Genomic DNA, 26,499 nt, shown 5'->3' with positions numbered 1-26,499 from the left:
CTGTGCTGGTCTGCACGGTGACCTTAGATTTCAATTCAATTTTATTTATATAGCGCCAAATCACAACAAAAATCGCCTCAAGGCGCTTCATAGATACAGAGAAAACCCCAACAATCATATGACCCCCTATGAGCAAGCACTTTGGTGACAGTGGGAAGGAAAAACTCCCTTTTAACAGGAAGAAACCTCCGGCAGAACCAGGCTCAGGGAGGGGCGGCCATCTGCTGCGACCGGTTGGGGTGAGAGAAGGAAGACAGAATAAAGACATGCTGTGGAAGAGAGACAGAGGTTAATAACAGATATGATTCAATGCAGAGAGGTCTGTTAATACATAGTGAGTGAGAAAGGTGATTGGAAAGGAAAAACTCAATGCATCATGGGAATCCCCTGGCAGCCTACGTCTATTGCAGCACAACTAAGGCCCAACTATATGCTTTAGCAAAAAGAAAAGTTTTAAGCCTAATCTTGAAAGTAGAGATAGTGTCTGTCACCCGAATCCAAACTGGAAGCTGGTTCCACAGAAGAGGGGCCTGAAAACTGAAGGCTCTCCCTCCCATTCTACTTTTAAATACTCTAGGAACAACAAGTAGGCCTGCAGAGCGAGAGCGAAGTGCTCTAATAGGGTGATATGGTACTACAAGGTCATTAAGATAAGATGGGGCCTGAATATTTAAGACCTTGTATGTGAGGAGCAGGATTTTGAATTCAATTCTGGATTTAACAGGAAGCCAATGAAGGGAAGCCAAAACAGGAGAAATATGCTCTCTCTTTCTAGTCCCTGTCAGGACTCTTGCTGCAGCATTTTGGATTAGCTGAAGGCTTTTCAGTGAGTTTTTTGGACATCCTGATAATAATGAATTACAGTAGTCAAGCCTGGAAGTAATAAATGCATAAACTAGTTTTCCAGCGTCACTCTGAGACAGGATATTTCTAACTTTAGAGATGTTGCGCAAATGGAGGAAAGCAGTCTTACATATTTGTTTAATATGTGCGTTGAAGGACATATCCTGGTCAAAAATGACTCCAAGGTTCCTCACAGCGTTACTGGAGGCCAAGGTAATGCCATCCAGAGTAAGAATCTGGTTAGATACCATATTTCTAAGATTTTCAGGGCCAAGTACAATAACCTCAGTTTTATCTGAATTAAGAAGCAGAAAGTTAGCGGCCATCCAGGTCTTTATGTCTTTAAGACATTCCTGCAGTTTAACTAATTGGTGTGTGTTATCTGGCTTCATAGATAGATAGAGCTGGGTGTCACCTGCATAGCACTGAAAATGTATGCTATGTCTTCTAATGATGCTGCCTGGGGGAAGCATGTATAGTGTAAACAGAATCGGTCCTAGCACTGAACCCTGTGGAACTCCATAATTAACCTTAGTGTGTGAAGAGGACTCTCCATTTACATGTACAAACTGGAGTCTATTAGATAGATATGATACAAACCACTGCAGCACAGTACCTGTAATACCTACAGCATGTTCTAATCGCTCTAATAGGATATTATGGTCGACAGTATCGAATGCTGCACTAAGGTCTAGCAGGACAAGCACAGAGATGAGTCCACTGTCAGAGGCCATAAGAAGATCATTTGTAACCTTCACTAAAGCTGTTTCTGTGCTGTGATGAGCTCTGAAACCTGACTGAAACTCTTCAAATAAACCATTCCTCTGCAGATGATCTGTTAGCTGTTTGACAACTACTCTTTCAAGGATTTTTGATATGAAAGGAAGGTTGGAGAGTGGCCTATAATTAGCTAAGACTGCTGGGTCTAGAGATGGCTTTTTGAGTAAAGGTTTAACTACAGCCAACTTGAAGGCCTGTGGTACATAGCCGATTATTAGAGACAGGTTGATCATATTTAAGATCGAAGAATTAATTAATGGCAGGACTTCTTTGAGCAGTTTTGTAGGAATGGGGTCTAAAAGACACGTTGATGGTTTGGAGGAAGTAATTATTGAAGTTAACTCAGAAAGATCAATTGGAGAAAAAGAGTCTAACTTAACATCAATGGTACTAAGAGTAGCTGTAGATAATATTACATCTGTGGGATGATTATTGGTAATTTTTTCTCTAATGATAAAAATTTTATTTGTGAAGAAGTTCATGAAGTCATTACTAGTTAACGTTAAAGGGATGGTTCTTTGTAATAAAGATGTGAATAACAGACGTAAGAAATGTTTGTTTTTTTTTCTATTCTCAAACTGCTCTCCCCTAGGAGCTCAGTCTGGGAGGAGTTCTTTTTTTCTCCTCCTCTTTCTTGCATGTAGAGCTCTGACTTTTTGTCAGCCTGGCTACATTGCTGAAGAGAAACCTGGGGTTGTTCTTATTTTCTTCAATCTGTGATGAATAGTAAGATGTTCAGGCTTTGCGGAGGACTTTCTTATAAAGCAACAAACTATTTCTCCAGGCTAAATCATGATCCTCTAAATTTGTGACACGCCATTTCCTCTCCAGCTTACGAGTCATCTGCTTTAAGATACGTGTTTGAGAATTATACCACGGAGTCAGGTACTTCTGATTTGAGATCTTAGTTTTCACAGGAGCTACAGTATCCAGAGTCGTACGTAGTGAGGAGGTGAAATTATTAACAAGATAATCGACCTCTGTTGGAGTAGCGTTCAGATAGCTACTCTGCTCTGTGTTGGTACAGGGCATCGAAGATGATAAGAAGATGCTTTGGACCAGAAAATGTTTCAGATTTAAGGACCACTTGAATCCAGATGAAGGCTGGCTGACTCCCAGCAGTATTCCTGGAAATGCAGTGGGCTAGATGAATCTTTGCCAGGCTGATTCTAGCCCCTGGACCTTATGTTTGACACCCCTGATCTACATGATGCGAGGGAGCGATGCTGACCTATTAAATAAATTTGGTGTCTTTGTCCTCAAGAAATTCCACATAAAACCTACAGAGGACAAATAGACCAGAAAAACAATAAAAAAGCACAAACAGATTCATTTATTCATCCATGTTTATGGGGGAAGCGATTATAGAGACAATCTCCAGCTCTCCTCTGCTGTCGTGTAGGATTAAACTGTGATTATTATTTTATTTTATTTTTTTTTACATGTCTGTCATTTTAGAAATTGATCGTCTACAAAACTCCACAAAGAAAACGTATTAAAAATGAAACGTTGATTTCATTCACTGGGATCTGTTCAAAGAACAAACCTAGAAGATTAAAATTTAGAGCAGGTACTTTATTACCTGCCAGCTCCTCTACCTGACACTTTAATAACCAGAGGGGTGCAGTGTTTTTAAGGTGGTACCAGAAAGCATGTCCAATGTCCAATATTCATCCAGTGACACTAATGGAGCCCAAACTCGGCTCAGTTTGAATAAATCACCTTTAAGTTGGTAAACAAAACCACCAGGAGACAGCTTCCTGTCAGTGTGCTCCTCTCTGCCTCCTGTCAGACCTCTGTCACCTTCACACCTGCTCGTTTGTTTCTGCAGCCGCCCTCCAGCTGACGTGCATTATACATCAGAGACGTGCCCTCTTGCCGCTTATCAAAACTTCCACTTCACGCCCTCCTCGCTCTGAGATCCAGAGCTGAGCAGCTGTGGAGTTGCCGTCCCGCTGCTGACACTGATCTCTGACTTCTCTGTGGAAGCCAGTCTTTAATTTGAGGCGGTCAGAGTGAAGCTGTGCTGCTTTTAGGAGTTGAGCAGATTCACCTTTTATCTAAATGATACATGACACGCATCATGTAAGAAAACAGGAAATCTGAGCGTGTCCAAAACCTGTCTGTTGAAAGAATCTTTCCAAGCACCAATCAACAAGAGCACATATTTCGATTTTACCCAGTAGAGCTGGCGGATCAGTGACTGGCCAGATAAATGAGACCATTAATGAGTGGTTATTTACAAAGGTTTGCATCCCTTGGCACAAAAATTGCAATCATCATCATCACCACCACCACTGATTCCGAGTCATTAAAACCCAGTGTGGTGTATCAGACAGCCTGATGTGCCAGAGCTGCACATTCATGAAACTCTGACAACTTTGTTTTAGTATTAATGTGACCAACACGTCTTTAATGACCCTGCATGAGCTTTAAAGGAATAATGGTGCCATTACTGATACCAGATTAAGTTCATATATTACAGTGTGGTATCATTACAGACCTTGAGTTCAGCTGGTTTGGATCGCGTTGGGTCAGTGTGTGTGTGTGTGTGCAGTCCCTCCATGATGTTTGGGACAAAGACACGTTTGTCTTTGAGGGAGCCCTCTGCTCACAGTGTGGAGGTTTCACTCAAACACACTGAGCAGACACAATTAAAACACACAGTCCTCACTTTAAAGTCAGTCACTCTCATACACAGTCCCCATCAGTCAGGCCATCCCAGTGTTTGGGATTCCTCAGGTGGGCTTTATTCATGCGCGGACTGTCATTGGCTCCCTGAATTTAAATCTGCAGCAGGACAAGAGAAACAAGAGCGTTTCTCCAAGCCAAAACAAGGAGGCTGAAATCAGTTGACTTAAATCCAACTGAGCATGAAACTTCAGTTTAATTCAATTTATTTCATTTATTTAGCATCAATTCACAGCAACAGTAACCTCAAGATGCTTTATATTTAAAGGTAAAGAACCCACAGTGATTCTGGTCACGGCAGATGGCCCCGCCCCTCCCTGAGCCTGGTTCTGCTGGAGGTTTCTTCCTGTTAAAAGGGAGTTTTTCCTTCCCACTGTCGCCAAAGTGCTTGCTCATAGGGTATCATATGAGTGTTGGGTTTTTGTCTGTATGTATTATTGTAGGGTCTACCTTATAATATAAAGCACCTTGAGGCAACTGTTGTTGTGATTTGGTGCTGTATAAATAAAGTTGAATTGAATTAATCAGGTAGCCCCCTATGAGCAGCTTTAACAGAAAACAGACTATGAATATACAAGCATGTCTGTCAGGGAGTTTTTAATGTTTTATTTGCTTATGCTTCAAAAGTTATGTTATACATATTTCACCAGACAGTTTTCTGTAGAAACAGGAAGCTGACCCTGTGACACTGACAAGAGACCAGCACAGAAATACATATCCGCAGAAGTTGACTTGCATTATATTATTCTTAGAAATTGACCTGCAACACACATACTCTGTGACACACACACACAGCTTGCATGCAGACAGACATCAGGACCTGCGTAACAGGAAATGTGATTATATTTGCATATTGACGATGTAACCTATAAAAATAAACGAATACTTCAGTTCGGTGTGATTTGCTCTGAGCTTTTCACCTACACAAGTGTCTCATTGTTGTTTATTCACCTGACTGTTTGTTAACTGTAAATCTCTGACAATGTCTGTGCCCAGTTTCTGGTCCTGTTAGTAAAACAGTCGTGTTGACGCAGATCCACTCACTGTGATTTAACAGCTCGTACTGCACACACACACACACACACACACACACACACACACACACACACACACACACACACACACACACACACACACACACACACACACACACACACACACACACACAGCCTAAACCTAACCATAACCTAACTGTAACCCTGACACTAAGCCACATTCTGAGCCTCAAAGATGCCTTCAAACGTGGGCATTTGGTCCCCATAAGGGCTGTTAGTCCCCACAAGTATAGTAAACGTCCAATTTTTGGACACACACACAGAGGATCATTTCTCAGCACCGTGCTGGGCGGAGTCTCGAGACATATAAGAGGTGCTTCCATCGACATGATTAGCATAGATTTCCTGTTGAAACCAGCTCGCCTGACACTTCATGAAGCTGGAGTGTATAGACTTCATCTGTCCCTGTGACTGAGGGATCCTGAGAACAAGCCCCTCCCTCCCTCCCAGGCACAGTTTCTATAACAGTGTGAAAAGTTGACCTTCAGACGCTCGGCTGTGGGTCTGCCACACTCGGGGTCCTTCATACTCGGCCTGACCTCAAGTCTATGCAGCTCTGCATGCTGCCGGGGGAACATCCTGCTTTCACTCACACTGGAGATCAAGAAGACAGTTTACAGGAAGGTTTTTTTTTTTTTAAATATAAAGATGCTTAAAATGTTCCTTGAACATTTGATTAAAACATTTTATCACAAACATTATAATGATCATTAGAACTTTCTAAACAGTTTCTCCTTTTTAAGGCCTGAACATGATTCACTGAGATACAGAATTCAGTTAAGCTGTGTGATTAGACTCTGATGAGCCATCAAAGCAGAGCCACATCCTCAGGAGTGTAGACAGTTGTTGGAGGCTTGGATGGTTCTCTAGGGACCTGGAGGAGGTGGAGATGGGGAGGAGGTGGGCTGCATGAATAAGAATGACATCAGAGGAGTGAGATTAAAGTGAAAAGGGCAGTTGGTTTGGAGCAAAGAACAGAGCACCAGGCAGATGAGTGATCACATAGCTTCATTACTGAACACATGAGCTTCCGTCTGAGGTCCAGTTTGCCATCACTGTGGGAATGTTTCCTACTGGCTGGGGTGTCGGATACAGAGAGGAAGAACCAAAAGAAACCAAACTCAGTGTCTGACCCACGGGAACGGCTGCAATAAACTTCAGAACCAGGTCAAACTGAAAGTGCAATTCCCACCTGAGTGCAGGCTGCAGGCTGACTAACAGATGAGCAACGAGCCCAACGGCCCTGTGGCTTTAAAGATTTGCATGCAGGTGATTTCTGTCAGGTAAATATCCACTCCTGGAGTCTAGTCTGGAAAGAAACAGTGAACTTGTCAAAGTGCGGGCTCTGCTGCTGTTTAACTTACCAGTCATGTTATTTCTGTGACCACCTGTTGAAAAAGCTCCAGTTTGTTTGAAAATGGGGAACATAGTGTACACCTAACTTAGAAGCTTTCTCTGGAGCTTTCTGGATCTATCCTCAGATCCTGATGGGGAAAAAAACACAACCCCCCAAATCTGAAACGTGTAGGGATTAAAAACAAAGCTCAGGTGGAGCTCCTGTGGTCGTGCTGCAGACATTTAAATTGCTTCCAGGCGTGGATTCCTATACAAATCTGTAACTTTACACTGATGATATGTGTGCACTTGTGCAGTCCAGACCATATTGGCTGCCTCCTCTTTTATATTAAATACATTATATCCACCTTTTATATTATATCCAACTTGGTCCTTCTCCAAACACCAGTGAAAAAGTACAGCAGGAGATAAGGTCTAAATGATGACGTCACCTTTCCTCTTGCTAAGTAAATGCTGTGTTTTACAGTAAGAGCCATGCAGACAGGTTAATGGGAATAAAATAATTAAAGGACCTGCCATTTAAATCTGCTCTTTTCATTCAAAGGAGCAGATTTCTTCCATACTGACTTCTCTTCATCGGCTCCCTGAATTTAAATCATGCTTCTCACATACAAGGTCTTAAATAATCAGGCCCCATCTTATTTTAATGACCTTACAGTACCATATCACCCCATTAGAGCACTTACCTCTCACAGGTTACTTGTTGTTCCTAGAGCACTTAAAAGTAGAATGGAAGGCAGAGCCTTCAGTTTTCAGGCCCCTCTTCTGTGGAACCAGCTTCCAGTTTGGATTCGGGAGACAGACACGATCTCTACTTTTAAGATTAATTTCCTTTTTTGCTAAAGCATATAGTTAGGGCTGGACCAGGTGACCCCGAATCCTCCCTTAGTTAGACTCTCTTTTCTCTCTCCTCTGTGCTCTCAGGTGGCCGCAGCCCCTCCCTGAGCCCGTTGGAGGTCTCTGCTTTTTTCCAGGTGCTAACATCATTACCTGGAGTACATCATGTACCTGACATAGCCACATGCCATATTCCTGGATTCAACAGGATCAGAGGTTTTGATGGAAAGGTGCGACTGCTTTTTCAGACATATACAGGGACCCCGGCCCACCGTCCCATAATGAACCTTAGTGCGAGGTGTTCCTCTGGTGGCCACTGATGCTATGTGTGTTCTGACACCGGCCGTCTGAGCTACAGCAGCTCGTCTGTTGGGTCAGAGCACACGACCCAGCTTTTGCTGCTCCACCCACGACCCCGTCACCGGTTTACCGCCAATACTGACCCCTGCAGAAGAGGAACACTTCAGAAGAACTGCAGTTTTGTAGGAAATCCTCACACTCACGCATTTTTCCGACTTCTAACGTCAAGTTTTAGGACACATGGTTGACCTGCTCCCTTGTCTGCAGCTTAACGCGAAGCACTCTAATTGCAGGAATTTTGCGTGAGCAGTAGGTGGGGCAAAGAAATTCTGAAAGCACGATAAACACAACAAAGAAGTCTGACCTTTATTAAAATAAAAACAACCTGCAGCCGGGATTTCTTTGCAATTTTTAATACTTTTTCTCGAACGATTACACAGATCCTTGAGTCGAGTAACAGAAAGCAGAAGATCCAACTCCAACAACCTCGACAATGTTCAAAAACAGGTAAAGAGATTTTTGTTCAGAAAACCTTTAATCATTAATAGAATTAGTAGTATGACATATTTCAGTAAATATTTAGATATATACAGATACAGCAGAAACGGTACATTCTTTTTTTTTTCTCTTCAAATTGCTTCACATTTTTTTATACAAGCCAAAATATCTGCCATTTTATTTATATTCATGCAAAATATTGATTCTCAGATTAATGAAAAATAAAAAGGATTTGCTGAACTTTTTTTTTTTTTCATTCTGCTCTGATGTGCACGTTCAGATTATAAGCGTCATAATGAGCATAATTGTAAGTTCGGCAAACGAAACAGGTGCACTTTGTGCCAATACACGAGAGAAGCAACTAAAGCAAAATTAAGGCCATTCCAACTTGTGCAAAGAAAGTAAATAAATAAATAAGAAGAAGAAGAATCGTCATAATAATGTTTCCTTTAGTTCACAGCAGTTCGAGAGTCTCTGTTTTTTTCTCCTTCTGCCTCGGGGTCATCGGGTTGTATAGTACATACAATAAAATACAAGAGAATCAAACAAACCCTGCAAAAGCCCGTGAATCATTAATCATCGGCAAATCAAACCATGCTACTTTAAAATCCATAAACGTCTAAAAATGCATCCCTCTCTCTCATCCTTCTGTCAGTTTGCATCACATCGCGATGCAAAACCAACCCACAGTATCCCCCCCTCTGCCCCCCAAACCCACAGAGAACAATGATTAATACGACGGCATGAGGCCTGACAAAAAGCTCTACAACAACTATGACACGCACGAGACCCACGCCTGAGGGGAGGGCCGTAAATGCTGGGAAATGGTGGTTGAATGGATGCACGATATGCTTCTAGGTCCTCTTTTTTTGTTCCATATTCAACCCCCATATGGCACGAGAAGATGTGCATGTGTATGTAAAACAGGCGACTGATGTCCTTGTGTTTTTGGCACAGAAGATAAAAGGAGCCGTCCTAATCAGATTGAGCCGGCTGAGGTTTCCCACCTGGGTGCAGGCCGTGACCACAGAGGAGGCTTCACTGCAAACAGAGGCCATCAGAGGCGGTTTGCATCATACGTGTCGCTCAGAGGAGCTGCCAAGTCTACAAAATACGATTTTCCTGGCGAGCGTGCACGGATCTATAAGTTCATTTGCTGGGAAGAGCTGCACCTCAAGCTCTATTATAAAAGATATTTTAAAGTTTGTTGTGTGCCTCACCACGACTGAGCCAGGTGGACTAAAAGTCGAACACTTCCATTTAAGACAGCGTTGATCTGTCCCTGTACACAAATATAAAATATTCCTTTCAGCAGCACTAAACGGTTTACTTTTTAAGTACTGCACCTGCTTGACTAACCCGTGTAACTGAAAGAGTTTATTACCTGGAATTAGCTTTAAGGTGATTTCTGGAGAACTTTGGTCAAACCAAGAACGCTGTGTGAGAAGCATCGCAGCAGCCTTTGAAAGGCCCAGTGAGCTTGTTTTGCTTCGTTGCTCCCACATACATGAATAGCAGAGAAGTACAAGTGTGACTTTGGACCTGGGTGAGGTCTTCATTTAACATGCATATTTGTGGGTTTTCAGAAAAAACACCACCTTTTTACTTTCCCTGCTTGAACCGTCTGATCTGCTCTGAATCTGAATCCGTGCCCACATCTCTGAAGGTGTAACGATAAGGAGGGTGAGAGGGTGAAGGCGGGGATTCGACCGGAGCTCACGGAAACACATGTGGAAATAAAACGGCCTCTGTAAGTAACCGAAGCACCTCTGAGGTCCCAGCTTTGAGCAGTTTTCCTTTTCTGGGAATGATTCGGTGAATGAGATGCATAGTTTGGACTGAAGCAGATTTTATGGCACTTCCATTTTAAAGTCAGAACAGGCTGGGATCATGTGAGCAGAGGGAGAGGTGGAGCATAGCCCTTCGGATTGCTCGCAGTGTACTTTGAGACAAAGCGAATGATGTAAATTAAAATCTACATCAGATGTTCTGTAAAAGACACAAAACCCAAATTCGTTTTAAGGAATCCCTTTGCTGCGGATTCATGGATTAAACAGCAGGAGGAGAGAAATGAAGAAATCATCCAAATGAAAATATTGTTTTGTATTTCTGTCTCTGAGGATAAAAGGAATATGAAATTATAGCCTCTTAAATCATATTTTTTCTCACAATGCAGAGTTGGACAGCGAAATGTTTGTTTCAGTTAACAGTGGAGATGCACTTTGTGCCAATCTCCCCATGTCTGATATTTAGACCAAAACAAATAATCCATGTTTTATTGTCAGAGCGAGGAAGGTCTAGCTGGCTGGTTGACTTTCAGCTGGTGGCTCACTGATCAGAGGTTATCAGAGGAATAATCGGAAATATTCATCCGCTCTCTCTAAGACTCTTACAGTATGTCTGTGGACTGGGACAGAACCAGGAAACACAAACTATAATATATAATAGCTACATCGGGCTAATTTAACCAGCGCACAAGCTGGAATTTAATAAAATGTTTCTGACTGGGCAGTGCGGCTGAGCCAGGCCTCCCGGTGTCTCACAAAGAATCGTCGACGTGCTCCTTTGAGGTTTGGCTGCAAAGGCAGGTTTTTGTGTAAGAAGCAGAAAAAGATAGTGTGAGACTGATTAAATGTTTGCAAAAAAAAAAGAACATTGCACATCACAGCCTGTCAGAGTTCTCACTGCACACACATCATCACTCTCCTCCTTCCACCTCCTTCCTTCAGATTTCTAGTTTAAAACATACACACATATATATTTATATATATTTTTCTCCATCTACTGATCCGTGTGCATTGGGCAGAAGTGCCTGGGCAGTTTGCAACACCTTTGTCTCCATTCTGACCAATAAGCATGAAAGACCTTTTTTCACTGTCTGCAGCGGGATGTGGATGAGGGTGCCAAGACGTGGGAAAAATCATATTTGCATATACTGATCATTGCATAGAGAAGCCTGGTGCAAAGTACAAGAAAAAAAACGAAACAAATAAAATCATTAGTCACACTTATGAAGCCTCAAATGACGAATCCCCTCATCACAGCCTCTGCATGTGGATGGCGGCGTAGCTTTATGAGGTTTGCAGCTACAGTCGGTGCATACGAATGAGGCGGGAATACAGTTAATTAAGGTAACATATGTCCTCTCGGCTGGGGAGCGGGATGGGCGGCGTCACGTTAAGGCGGGGTCAAAGCAAGGAAGCACTACTGGAGATGTAAACGTATCTGTGTGTTGCTACGTCCTCGCTCGAGTAGTTCTCTGTCCGCTTTCACCAAAACAAAGCGAAATCTCAAAAACCCAGGAGCCTGCGAGGCGACATCAGCTGCTGACATCAGAGCGCACCTCCTTCCTGCGTGTCAGAGCGCCGCAGGAGCCACGTGTTGAGTCGGCACAGAAATTCATTAAGAAACAACCGAAAAAACAGAAATGAAGGACAGGCAGAGGAACACGCTGAGCACGGATAAATGAGATAGTTTGTCCCATGTCGTCCAGTCGTGTGATTGACAGGTCGGTTCAGTTTCACGGTGCTTGATGGCAGCGGGAGCAAGGGGGAGCTTTGAGGAGTGCTTGCAGTACACATTTGAAGCAAATCTCGATATACAGAAAGCGCGACCTTTGCATCGCTTTGTTCAATGGAAGCACCGATCGGCCCGCCTTCTTTTCTTTTCTTTTTTTTGGGTGAAAAATCCTTTAAATCCAGACGCCCACCTGTGGAAACAAACATCCTATTTTTTCCCAGTTATGATAACATATATGAGTATATTACACTGCTCTCGCACGACCCACCCGTCACATAGCATTATATCTGTCGTCACACAAAAAGCTAAAACACAACATTTCTTTTACAAGCCTCGCTTGTTCAGTCCGACTGCTCCCACACAGTTTTTGCTGGGATGCCTGCAAAAGTTGAACTTTTCGTTTCTTGAATATATTGCCACATTCATATATCATGCATTTTACTGCATTGCTATTGCACCGGTCCGGATTATTCAGGAGCTGGAAGGAGACGGGAACGGGGCAGGTTTCAGGGTAGGAGAGGAGATTAAAGGAAAAATAAAGCAATAATAAATATTTGAAATCGTGTCTGTAGGCGTCAGGTGGTGCCATGGTGAGCGACCGCCACAAAGAAAGTGACTTTCCTCGACCAAATGAAGGCGAAGGAAGAGGAAGAGGAGAGAACGCTCGGTGGAAAAAGGGGCAACAGATCTTGTACCGAAGTCAGCGCTCTGTTTCCTTTTCTCTGTCTTCTCCTCTTCGCACCGTTCTCCTCCTCGTCCTCCTCCTCAGCTCTCCACTACTGCTTGTGGATGTCCTCGCTGCGGATGATCTTGTAAATGATCCAGTAGAAAATGTTAAAAATGAGGAAGACGAGTGGGAAGGCCACGCGGGACACCGTGTCGATGCGCTTGGCCCGACTAATGAACAGCTTCTTCATCTCCTCGATGCTCTTTTCGGGTGCGGCCGAGGTCGGGGCATTGTTGTTGTTGCCTTTGATGGCCATGCCGTCCTTAGCCTGCAGGCAAGCGGGGCCCATGCCGTAACCGGGGAAACTGAAGCGGCCCTCGCCCGTCTCATCCTCCTGCAACACAGGCCAAGACTCAGGCTGTTAGGAACCAGAGAAAGACGTTACTGTTGAGAGGTGTGTGTGAGTGAATTTCAGAGATGTGCAGTCATGCAAAACAAATAACTGATGACGTGGAGTGAAAATGAAAAGTGAGGAAGTGAAGTACTTTATCACATGACCGTGTGTCTGAATAAACCAGAAATTTAAGGTGGAATTAGCGTCTCATTCTCAGCTGGCTGTCTTAATTAAAATAAAGAGGAAAAGAAGAATATGTATATATATATATATATATATATGTATGTATATATATATATATATGTATATATATATAATGTATGTAGAGAGAGAGAGAATATAGAATATTTGATTCATCTCTGTGCAATTCCATCCTGTTAAGAACAGCGAAAACTACCCCTGGTTTGACCCCTGAATGTTCCCTTCATGCTAATCTTCTTGCACGCCCTTGGACAGAGATGGGCAGTAACGCGTTACTGTAATCCGATTACTTTTTTCAAGTAACGAGTAAAGTAAGGAATTACTATTGCAAAAACGGTAATTAGATTACCTTTACTTTCCCGTAGGAACGCTGCGTTACTGTGTTACTAAAACCGTGATTTTTTTGCGAGAACGTCTCATGACAGTGACGTAAGCGAGTGCGACGTTCGTGACAACAGCTGTGTGCAGATCAACAATGGATCACATATCGACTGTGGGAGAGAGTATGAGCGTGCAGCGTTTAAAGTGTGGAAGTACTGACCTTACTTTGAGTTTGATTCCATAAAAAGTGACAAAAACATTAGCGTCCATCGTGCGTGGGAAGAAAACTTCTTTTTACAGCAAAAAACCCCCCTTAAACTTCCAAGCAAACACCGAGTGCGCTACGACGTAATGGGAAACTCACAGAGAAACTCGCGGATTCTTCCACTGACCGCTGCGGCACACCTGCACCAGGGTAAACCTCCGCCTACCCTACTCCTGCTTTACAGGTGAAAATAGAGCAACAGGACCGCTAGTCTTTGACTTTATTTATGTTCTGCTGTGTTTTACTTGCATCTATTTGAAAGACTGAGTGCAAACACAAAAAATATATATATTTTATGTGCTGGAATGTGCAGAAAATAGGTTTAAATGTTAAACTAATTTCTTCCAGTCAGAGAATGTTGCAGATAATTTAATTTTTGCTTGATGCATAAAGTTAAAAGATTAAAACTAATAAAACAAGTTTTAAAAAGAAACTTTTCCATTTGATTACATTTTGTATGATGGATTATGCAGAAAAAGTAGAATTGGGCTGAAAGATCTATCGCTTTATCACCTATTCAGGTTGTAAATCGTGTTTTTAAAAAGTAACTAAGTAACTAAGTAATTAATTACTTTTGAAAATAAGTAATCAGTAAAGTAATGGGATTACTTTTTGGGGGAAGTAATCAGTAATTAGTTACTGATTACTTTTTTCGAGTAACTTGACCAACACTGCCCTTGGACCACTGCTCTCTAGTTTTAAATCGCTCCGTGCAGTTCCCATTTTGACCTCTTACATTTTGTCATGACCTCAAACGTGCAGACAGTAAATGGACCCAATACTGTGTTCATCAGAAATGAATATCTGAAAATGGCCCTTTGACTTCATCTGTGTGACCAGAATGAAAGTCAAGTTGAAGGGCCAGCATTTTGGGCAAAGAGCAAAGAGACATTCGGGGACTTCAGGGAGAAATCTAAAATCAGCAGCAGTGCTAAAAGTGGTCCAAGCAGAAATGAGAAGATGACTTTGAGAGGGAAGTCGTAAAAAAAAACCAAACCTTGGGCAACTGATGAGAGTTTTGCTCCAGTTTGGATCATCTGACCTCAGTTAAAAAACAGTCCCATCATTCTTAAACTTTCTCGCATGGAAAAATTGTTTCTTTTATATGATTTATATGATCCTTTCATCAGTCAGAAGAAAACGCTTGTAACAAACCAGTCTCAAAGGCCACCACAATCATCTCTTTCATAGATAGGCAGCCTGGATTTGCTTTTTTAACCATAATAAATCTGACTGATATTTCTTGGTCGGGCAGCAGGTTTGACTGATTGTAGGCAGGCACAACTTTAACATCATGACACGTTTGATTGGTGTGTCCATCTTTGATGGCATTAAATAGAAATGTGTTAAACTTTATTAATATGAGCAATGAATACAGAAGTATCATATATATATATATATCTAATGAACAGCAGTGTGTTTGAGAAACATGGTGTCTTCTATTCAAGTTCCCATCAGGTATTTGAGAAAAGAAGATGCAATTTTAAGAGCTGCACCACTAAATCATGATATTTCCTGTGTTGCTATTCCAGTGGTTGGTTGTGACTCATCGATTGTTATTTCGACTGAATGGCCCAGCGGCGCCGTGCAGGGGGGACGAACCCCAAAGCTCGCTGCCGATCACACTCGCTCAGCCTAGATGCAGAAGTCATCGATAGGAGCTGACGTCGGACGCCACGTACGCTCATCTCAGTCGCCAAGGGGAGCGGGAGGATGCGGCCGAATGGATTTGGATTGATTGACGTGCGCCGTGCTCAAGGTTACGGCGCGTGCACGGCACTTTCACCCGAGCGCGGCGAGATATTGAAAATCCTATCGCCCCACTCACCCTGCCTTTTCATTACAGGAGACACAATGACTTCCTTATCTGGTTCAGGGACTCGAACACAAAGGTCTACATGGGCTGAGAGACGGCGAGGGCGTGTGGGGAAACTAAACGAGGAAAATAAACAGCGCAGAATGTCCTTCAAACTTAAAACAACACCCGTGAAATTAAAAATTAGCTTCAATGATAAGGAGTCGTCTTTGTTTGGCTTCAGAGTTTTTGATAAAAGCCGAGGTTGTAAAGTTCACGCTTGAATGCCATTTGTTTGTTTGTTCCCGCAGGCCACGGTGGGAGTTTGTGTGGCAGCTTATCAGCAGGGAATCTTTCCAGTTCATTTTGGCTGAAAAGGAAAAGAAAAAGAGCATTTTATGATCGGAAAACAAGCAGGAGCAAAATCGAAAGCAGGAGGAGGAACTGTTGGCAGCAGAAGGACCAAAGTGACGCAAAACCTCTGCAGCAGCAACAAATCAAGCTGCCAACCAAACAGACGCCTCAGTTCTCTTCAGTTAGACCAGCCTCCGGTTTCTAGCAGGGGGAAGGAGCTAAAAAAGAGTCAATAATGAGCCTGTTTGTCTTGATATCATCAATAACACAGAGAAAAGGGTTAAAAATGCTCCAAAAATCCGATCAAATAAAGCAGCGCAGCCGGGTGAGGGAGATGTACTGAGAGTGTGTGTGAGTGTGTGTGCGTGAGTGTTAGACCACCAGGTAACGATCCATTTTTAGTGCCTCATGTCCCCGTTCTGTCCTTGCATGCACTTCAAGCCATCTATTACTGTTAATACATGTACACACACACACATGTGCACGCACACACACTCACACACGCCCGTGCGCGCTAGATGTCGATGCATTAGCTGTGATGCTAGCCGACCTCTGCCTGTCCTTCAGTGACGCTGCTAAACTATTACAGATGCTCTGCTTTATTCTGCCTGCCATGTGATTAATGTGGAGGGCGGAGGAACGTGAGGAGGAGACACAATGAGAGGAACGGCAGAGGGAGAAAGAAAAGGTGGAGTAATGACGAAAAGAAAGGAAGTCAGAGAAGGAGAACAATAAGGGACAAGGGGGGAAGACCTGCAGCCTGCAGACTTGGCGAAAAGAACTCACAAGGTTCCTGAAGGAACCCATCGAAGAACGCCTCCGCATGGACCAGGTGATTCATTACATTTATGCCTAATTATAAAAATGCCCTCCATTAACACACAAGCTCTGGGCCCGCGCAGTCCACGGATGGATGGATGGGCGGAGGAGAATTAAGGTTTGCCCTTTGGATTCTACAAAGGAGCCTCAAAGGATCCAGCTCATCTAATGTCTCTTCTCTGATACGGCCCAAAAATCGAATCCTAACATATTTACACACATACAAAATCTGGAAAGTTATGGACCGTGAGATGTTTGGTCTCTGCACCGCCACAAGTGCAGACTCTGCTTTAATCCCAGGGGGGCAAAAACAAATATGACATTGACCGTTAAAGCCAGTTCAAGGGTGGTCTTCTCTTCATAAATGAAGCAGATAACAAGTCTGCTCCAAACTCGGTGTAGTACCTACTCCAACTGTGGCAATTACATTTGCAAGCTGTTTGTGTAAACAAGTGCAAAGGAGCTCTCGGTGCAAGTGCATCCCTAACTTAATGTCCACCACTTCAGGTCAGGGTTAATATTTTAGCCTCATGCTAAACAAGGGAACACTAGGAGTGGCCTAACCATACTCCCGAGGCCAGCGTGGTGATAAAAATATAATCCTAATCAGGATGATCACTGGATCCTTTCTACGGCAAACCAATCATTGGCCAATGAGGCCATATTAGATTTTGTAAATACATCGAAAGACGTCAGACCAGCTCTGCAACTAAAACTAACATCAGCCTTTAAACGAACCACATGAAGAACATATTACAGAGAAAGCCGAGAAGGTCTCCCACGTGGAGGCAGCGTGATGTATGGCTTCCAGTGTGCCCGTGGTTTTTGTTGGATGACAGAAGCAGTGTAACAACACTCGCTGCTCAGGTTCCTGCGGGAAGTTTCGTTTTTGGGGAACTCTCCACAAAGTGTTAAGGATGAACACTTTCTGTATGATTTATGTTCCTGAAATCAGGGACTACATGGTAATTTCCTAGTGAATATTCTTTGTTCACCGCCTTGAACCGAAGCTGAGAGTCGGCACTCAGAGCTGGCTGAAGGTTCCCAGATTTGTATTGGTACTGGTGACAGAGAAGCTTGTGTGATTTTCTCAGCATCATCTTGTCCTTTTGTCACGTGAAATTTTATCATAATAACTGGACTCGTCTTTAATCTGTACCTGGTAGATGAACACTTTGCTGGATGAAACAGACGGGATAGTCGAGCAGAACAGAAACAATAGACAAGACTAGGGTCAGATAGAAAACAAGTACAGTTAAAGTTAAAGAAAATATGAAAGAGGGAATGAAATAATGTTGAAAAGTAGAATGCTCAGAAAGAAGCTGGGGCAGCGCAGGCGAGGGAAGACGCTAAAAGAGGAGTGGAAAAAAGAGGAAGAGGACCTCTTAGCTCACTCATCCATCACACTTTCATCTCTGGATTGAAGCGTTTCTATCTCCGCCTCAGCTGATGTGAGTAATCGAGCAGATTAGCAGGAAGCTGAAAGCGAGCTGCATCAGGCCTGCCATCCTCCATGTCTCCTCTGCTAACATTACCCTTGGATACTTGTTTTAGAGACCTGCATTTACATAAAACAGGATTCAGAGAGGTGTCAGCCCCAACTAACGCCAGCATCAGTCTCTGCTGAAAGAGGCTGGAGGAGGAATTTCTTGGCTTGCGTTTCGCTTTATGATTTCCCCCCTAAGCAATTCCAGCCAAGCACCGGGGAAGGAAATATATTATACATTTGCCTCAGCCGATCCATTTTCCGGTGGATCCATCTTAAACCGCCCTTCACTTCCTCTCCCTGTCTCCCTTCTGCCTCTCGCCTCGATTACGGCCATTTGAGGCTTTTTAGGACATTTCAGCATCAATATGTCAGTGCTGAGTGCATTCTGGTGTGCTGACAGGAATATCCAAGTAATGTGAACTTTTCCATTCGTACCTATGGTATTTTGTGCCTTTAATTCACCCCAACTTAGTTTGTTATAAGCAGCAGGTTGAGACTGATATCCGGCTATGACAGAGTACACTTCACACCTGGAAATACATCCAGGATCCGTCTCCTGTCTGGCCACTTGTGATTGGATTCTGCATCGCAGCATAGATTTGATTTTATCTGTGAAATAACTGAGCTCGGGCACGGGAACATATTTGTCATCCCGAGAAGGTTAGCGTGGCTGTTTGTCGAAGATGCTGCTGTGCACCACTTTTATAGTTTTGTGTGGCAGAAGGAAGCACGGCAGCTGCAGGGGAGGTTTTTGATGCTTCAAATGCATTCCTGAGTTTCTTCTTCATGTCATTCAGTTTGTGGTAACGTGGGTCCGTTACGTCAGCACACACAGCTCCAAGGCTGCTTTGGCACTTTTTATATTTATATAAAAATATATATATGTGGGCTCCAAATTATTTTTCATCATTTCATTTGTGGCCTGAGTCATCCAGTCAGAAATTAGCTCTGGACGTGATCTGGCTGTTCTGGATTATCTAAACTATTTTGGTGCTTATTTGGACTTTTCCTGCTCTCTCCCACGTTTCCTTGCCTTTGTCTTGTTTCCACTTCCTGATTTATTGTTTCATGTTTTCGTCTTCCCTCCTGATCGTTTCCACCTGTGTCTGCCTGCCCTCATTAGTCTCACCTGTTTCTCCTTTGCTCTGTGTGCAGGTATAGGCTGTGTCTCAATTCGTAGGCCACATCCTCCTGAGGCCACATTTGAAGGCCGATTACATCACAGCGATGCAACAAAGGCTGTCCCAATTCGAAGGCTGCTCCAAATGCGCCCGACAAATGCGTCCTTCATTTCCCCAAATTTGAGGATAGGTCAGGTGTATCCTTCGTGGCGCAACCTATCCCCGATTTAATAGCGCGGCCCACCCAATTCCAGTTTCCAATAATGGCGGCAGCTACTTAGTTGTAATATTACTCTTATTACTCTTTGCTATACTGTATTCATTAAACTAGTATTTATAATATCTTTATAATAATATAAATACTTTTCAAATGCATCAATGGCAGAGGAGGACGACTAAAGAGCTTGAAATATTACTCTTTCTGTGTCACAAAATAAACTTTTAACATATTTTCAGGCGAGAATGCAGCTGTGTCAACTTCAAATATCTGCTCGGTTTATCAAGACATCACATAATTGCAAGAGTGCTCTGATGTCTGTTACCCACCAGCTCGATAGCTGACCGGGTAGTCAAGGCTCACTAGAGTTGGTGAGAACACTGGAGCACATCATTTTCAGACCCCGCACGGACTTTCGCTACTCAAGTTAAGCATGATATATAAGTCACTTAGATAACTTAAAAATGTTATTGTTTGGCTTTTTTCAGTGTTTTATTTGTTCCTGAGTAAATCATTTTGGCTGTGATTAAAGTTATAGTTTTCACACAGCTGAATAAACGTCAAACAGAAAACTGATTAAACAGGAGTGTGAGATGGTAGAGAATTTACTCCAGTGTCGTGTTATATTTTAGATAGCAAAGAGCAGACGGCTGAGTTTATTAAACTCCACCAAGACAGCGGTGACGCAAATCTGAAGGCTGGACTGTCCCATTTCACAGACATCAAACCTGCGAGGTGTTATCAGGTGTGGGTGTGGCAACTGCACTTTTAAAAAACTAGTTGCTGTTTTCAATTATTTTGACTCCTCACGCTGCACTGCATGATGGATCTGCAGTGTGACTAAACAGCAGCTCCTTAACTTGAATCTGAGGAATGTAAAGTCGTGGGAGCTGCCTCTGAGTAGAACACATGGCAGTTAACAGTTGCAGTTGGTTCAGGAGGTTTTTGTCAAATAATCAATAATCGAGTCTTTGCATTTCCAGTTTGATCCTGGGCTGGAATTCATCATGTACAACCCTTTGAATGTCCGAGAAAAAAAACAGGAAGCTGCTGCTTGCTGCGCTCCTGATGAACGATACTGATGACGATTTAGAAGCTGTTGCTTGGTCTCGTTCTTTACCTGTGACTCATCACAGTACAAGTACAAGGAACCAAGCTTTATATGAAACTGAATGATCGCACGTCACAGCCTACCCTTTAGCCATTTCACCTCAACTTGAAATTCCAAGTTCTTTTCTCAGTTTCAAGTCATTTTCCCATTCAGGTGGCGGAAATGAGCTTCCCAGTTTTATTATTAAAATCTGTCACAGATGGGAGAAACTGTGAGACCTTCTTGTTCAACAATCATCTGCAGCTCTGATTAGCCACATTCTCTCCCACGACGCCCACATCAGCCATCTTAAACATGTTATTTTCAGTTGCCGTAGTTACAGGTGCAAATGTGTGTATTTGTGCCAATGAGATATCGAAACAGGAGTTGTGTGAGCATGGGTGTTCAGAACATTTAAATTGCAGTTGTTCATTCATCTTCAGCAGTGCAGAGAGTACACTCGTGAGCTACTGACACTCAGTCATTAAGTTAATTCATATTAATACCTGTGTCCTTGTGCATACTTATAAGTGAAGTTTCAGAGCAGAAAAGTAAAACTTTATGTGAATCATTAATAATTTCCAACTGCATTCTGTAAGCGAGTCATTTACCATACCAACACTTGAGACCATTTTCATTAAAAAAGAGCCACAGACGTTTTTCTACTTCAGTCTGAGACTTCAAGAGAACAGAGGTTAGACTCTGGAGACACTACTAACTGTAATTCTGTTAAATGAGCTTTGTATAATGATGTTACAGATGTTACATGGGCTGGACAGATCGTGTTTGTGGTCAGCTCCCAAATTAAACACAGCTGCTAGCTGCTACCTTAATGATAGCTTCACAAGCGGCAATATCAGTAACTGCTAATAGCTAAACGGCTAACCTTAATGTGGTATCGCAAGAAATAAGTGGTTATATAAATATGAGTATACATAATAGTTATTATTCATAGATACCTACATCCTAAGTTCCTGTTAATCTTCTGAAAGAAACAGAATGAATGTGTTGTTACAATGGTAATGCCAGGAGAGGCAGTATTAGTTCTGTGTTACATTAATGTGTAAGGAAGTGGAAGAAGAGTGTGTCCTGTAGGAGGCAGTAGAAAATGGATGCTCATGTTCTGTACATGCCCTGAAAGTATGGTTCAGTAAACCAGTGCAACGATACCCCGGTGTAAGGCTCAGTTATTGTATTTTTATTTTTTGAAGATGCAACATCTTTTTGGCGACGAGGACGTTTAGGGGGAAGGAGTTTGGGCGATCGGACTGAAAGAAAAGAGAAGAAAATAAAGTGATGGAGTCGGCTACAGGTTTGGCTAGCTTTTCAAAGAATGCAAAAGTTTTCGGCTGGAAATAGAAGGCAGTGACCTCGAAGCGGAAATGGCTACAATTGGTACGCTAGTAGCGTTCGATCCAAAGAATCAGACTTGGGATGAGTACACGGAAATACTCGAGCAGTTTTTCGTAGCTAACGGGATCGACGATGCAGAGAAACAAAGAGCGATATTAATAAGTGTCGTCGGAGCAGCGACGTACAGCTTGATGCGAAACCTTCTCAGCCCGGCCAAGCCCAAAGACAAAACCTTCCAAGAGCTGGTGCTTCTGATGAAAAATCACTTCGATCCGAAGCCCAGTGAAATTGTGCAAAGGTATAAGTTCGACTCTCGCTCCCGCAAGCCGAATGAAACCGTCATGGAATATGTAGCGGAGCTGCGTCGCCTGGCACAGGATTGTAACTATGGCAACACGTTACAACAGATGTTGAGAGATAGGATCGTCTGCGGAATTAAGGAGGACCGAATTCAGAGACGTCTCTTGTCAGAAATAGATCTCACTTTTGACAAGGCTCTGTCAATTGCAGTAGCCATGGAGACTGCAAATAAAAATGCACAGGATCTGCAGACCTCAGGGGCGTCAGCAAAATGTTTCAGTCTCGCTAGAGGACAACAGGAGAGTCGTACCTTTAAAGCAGAAAATAAAGAGTGTTATCGTTGCAAAGGAACCAAGCACACAGCAGCAGACTGTAAGTACAAACAAGAAAAATGTCATGCTTGTGGTAAAATGGGACACATAGCTAGAGCTTGTAAAAGCAAGACTAAACTGAACCAGAAAAAGTATGGATCGACATATGTAAAGAAAGAAAAAAAGCAGAGTTCACACTACAGTACTCACAATGTGGGCGAGAAAGCAGATAACAACAAAACTGATAGCTCTGAAGATGACTCTTTTATGTTGAACTGTGTCAAGTGCAGTCAAGGGCACAAAAGAAAACTGTTCAAGTTAGGGCGTGGCAGTGCGGTACACTTAAGAAGAGTAGACCCCTACACTGTGGATATGCAGATTGATGGAAAAAAGGTGAACTTTGAAATAGACACTGGATGTTGCCTAACAGTCATGAACGAAGCAACATTCAGAGAAACAGGGAAAGACAGCAAGCCCCCCAGCCTGCAGCCCATCAAAATCAAGCTCGAAACTTATACAGGGGATCCTGTTAAGGTGATTGGTGCAACACGAGTCAGCGTCAAATACAAGCAGCAGAAAAAACATCTGCCCCTGGTGGTGGTCGAAGGCGACGGCCCCAGCTTGCTAGGTCGAGCTTGGCTCGAGGAAATTAAATTGGACTGGGGTGAAGTGAAAAACAGTCCTAACAACAGAAAGCTGCACCAAGTCAAAACAACAGAGAAAACACTTCAGCAAGTGTTAAGTAAACATGAAAATGTGTTCAAAGAGGAGTTGGGCACCCTGAAAGGAATGAAAGCTGCTATTCATGTGAAAAGTGATGCCACCCCACGCTTCTTCCGTCCGCGTTCTGTCCCCTTTGCTATGCGAGCAAAAGTCGACGAGGAAATAGACCGACTGTTGAAAGAAGGCATCATCTCGCCAGTGAAATATGCTGAATGGGCGGCACCAGTAGTGCCACTCCTGAAGCCCACAGGGACAATAAGACTGTGTGGGGATTACAAGCTTACTGTAAATACCGTGGCTTCACTGGAGCAGTACCCCATACCCAGAATGGAGGACTTGTTTGCCACACTGTCCGGGGGTAAGCAGTTCTCAAAATTAGACATGAGCCACGCTTACCAGCAAATCCTCTTGGATGACGAATCGAAAAAGTACGTGACAGTAAACACATCGCGGGGGCTGTTCACGTATAACAGATTGCCTTTTGGAGTGGCCTCTGCTCCAGCAATATTCCAGAGGACCATGGAAAGTCTTTTGAAGGGGATACCTCATGTAGCAGTGTATTTAGATGACATCTTAGTGACTGGAGTGGATGAAGTAAGCCATCTACAGAACCTGGATGAGGTGTTGACCCGGTTGGAGGAAGCTGGGTTGAGGTTAAAGAGGTGCAAGTGTGCCTTCATGCAAGAGAAAGTGGAGTACTTGGGGCACATAGTGGACGCCCAGGGGCTCCACCCAGTGGAAAAGAAAGTTAAAGCAATCATGGACGCACCTACCCCCACAAATGTCGCTGAACTGAAAGCATACTTAGGTTTGCTAAATTACTACAACAAATTCCTTCCAAACCTGGCAACCCGGTTGGCACCCTTACATGAACTTTTGAGACACGAGGTACGGTGGACATGGCAAAAGAGACAAGAGGAAGCATTCCAGAAATCTAAGAACCTGTTGAACTCAGCAGAGGTGTTAGTTCATTATTCTGCTGACCGTGAGTTGGTTCTCTCATGTGATGCATCCCCATATGGCGTAGGCGCCGTATTGTCACATAAGATGGAGGATGGAAGCGAGAGACCTTTGGGGTTCATGTCACGCACACTCTCTCCTGCTGAGAAAAAAGTATTCTCAGCTTGACAAAGAAGGTCTAGCTGTGATATTTGGCATCAAGAAATTTCACAAATACTTGTATGGCCGAGTTTTCACGATTTACACAGATCATAAACCCCTAATCTCACTGTTCAATGAAAAGAAGCCTATACCTCAGATGGGCTCACCAAGAGTACAAAGATGGGCCGTGACATTGAGTGCTTACGAGTACAACATCAGGTACAAGCCAGGAAAACATCATGAAAACGCGGATGCGCTCAGCCGGTTGCCGGTACCAGACTCAGCACCTGAGCGAGAGATGGCTGAGCAGGTTTTGATGATGGATGTACTGGATGACACATTAGTGGACACTGCACAGATCAAACGATGGACAGCTAAGGATGTCTTGTTGTCGCAAGTCCACGAGTACACCTTAAAAGCCTGGCCAACTGAGACCGACACCTGTTTAAAGCCGTATCGACAGAGAAAGCTGGAACTGAGTGTGAGGGATGGTTGCGTGCTCTGGGGAGCCCGAGTAATTATTCCCACCAAAGGCCGAGACAAAATATTGAAACTCCTGCACCAGACTCATACAGGCATGTCGAAGATGAAAGGCTTGGCAAGGTCGTATGTATGGTGGCCAGGGATGGATGAGAACATTGAAAGAGAAGTGCAGGCATGTGAGGAGTGTCAGAAACACTCCAAGTCACCACCTACTGCACCATTACACCCTTGGGAGTGGCCGGAGTCACCATGGTCCAGAATCCATGTGGACTATGCAGGGCCTTTCCTCGGGGAGATGTTTCTAATCATTGTGGATGCTCATTCCAAGTGGATGGACATTTACCCTGTGAAATCCTCTACATCACAGGTAACTATAGAGAAACTGCGCCAGAGTTTCAGTGTGTTTGGACTACCTAAAATGTTAGTTTCAGACAACGGAACATGCTTCACAAGTGCTGAATTTGAGTCATTCATGAAGCAGAATGGAATTGACCATGTAAGATCAGCACCTTTCCACCCTTCTTCAAATGGGCTGGCTGAGAGGGCGGTCCAGACCTTTAAGGAGGGGATGAAGAAAGTCAAAGGTGATACCTTGCAAACCAGACTGTCCCGATTTCTGTTCAGTTATCGCATCACACCGCATGCCACTACTGGTTTATCACCTGCAGAGTTGATGATGTCACGGAGACTCAGATCAGTTTTGGACTTGCTCATGCCTGATGTGAAAACAAAAGTGCAGCACAAACAATCGAAACAGAAAGAAAATCATGACACCAAGAAAAGACTGAGAAGTTTCACACCAGGAGACAAGGTCTTCATCAGAAACTACTCCTATGGCCCGAAGTGGATTCCCGCAGTCATTGTGAGAGCATCGGGTCCAGTGTCTTACATTGTTACCATTGGATCAGGTCAAACTGTGAAGCGGCATGTGGATCAGGTGAGAGCAAGAGTGGCTGACACTGTTCCCAGTACACCAGACAGGGAGGTGGAGCCATTGCTTGACAAAGAATCAGTGCCTGAGTGCTGCTTGCCATCAGAGTTGGACACATCGCCACAACCTCCGGCAATGGAGTTGCCTTATGCTCCGGAGACTCCAGCTCCCGGAGACTCCTCAGGGACACCCGTGTTGCGACGTTCCCAGAGAGAGAGACGTCCACCAGAGACTTTAAAGGACTTTGTTAGGTAGTGTGAGATCTTCCAGAAATAGAGCAACAATGCGCTCTGATCTCACAGGAAGGACGTACCTTCCTAGTTAGAAAAAAAAAAAGAGAAACATGGAAACCTATGTACAGTTGTATGGTTGTATGGTTACCTTAATTACATGTTGATTGGTTGTTAAGCATTCTTTAGATAAACAGTTATTTTGTAAGTCAAGGGAGTTGTTGACTTAAGGGGGGAGGAGATGTGGTATCGCAAGAAATAAGTGGTTATATAAATATGAGTATACATAATAGTTATTATTCATAGATACCTACATCCTAAGTTCCTGTTAATCTTCTGAAAGAAACAGAATGAATGTGTTGTTACAATGGTAATGCCAGGAGAGGCAGTATTAGTTCTGTGTTACATTAATGTGTAAGGAAGTGGAAGAAGAGTGTGTCCTGTAGGAGGCAGTA

General features: G+C 43.4%; 1 protein-coding gene across 4 annotated transcripts in view; it reads right to left on the bottom strand.

Moving 5' to 3' along the window:
* Positions 1-8,259: 8,259 nt before the first annotated feature.
* glra1 (glycine receptor, alpha 1) overlaps positions 8,260-26,499 on the bottom strand; it is a 132,898-nt gene continuing 114,658 nt past the window's right edge. For 2 of the 4 annotated variants that reach the window (XM_026185135.2, XM_026185152.2), the window contains one exon: positions 8,260-12,940. In XM_026185135.2, coding sequence (XP_026040920.1) covers positions 12,656-12,940 — 285 coding nt within the window. In that variant the 3' untranslated portion in view covers positions 8,260-12,655. Of the gene's footprint in view, positions 12,965-26,499 lie in introns of all 4 variants that reach the window. The other 2 variants (XM_026185144.2, XM_080305637.1) reach the window with 1 other exon arrangement.

This window comes from Astatotilapia calliptera, chromosome 2 (genome assembly GCF_964374335.1).
Source record: "Astatotilapia calliptera chromosome 2, fAstCal68.1, whole genome shotgun sequence".
Classification (NCBI taxonomy): Eukaryota; Metazoa; Chordata; class Actinopteri; order Cichliformes; family Cichlidae; genus Astatotilapia; species Astatotilapia calliptera.
The sequence above is the reverse complement of the archived record's forward strand: the minus strand, read 5'-3'. Positions and strand labels throughout refer to the sequence as shown.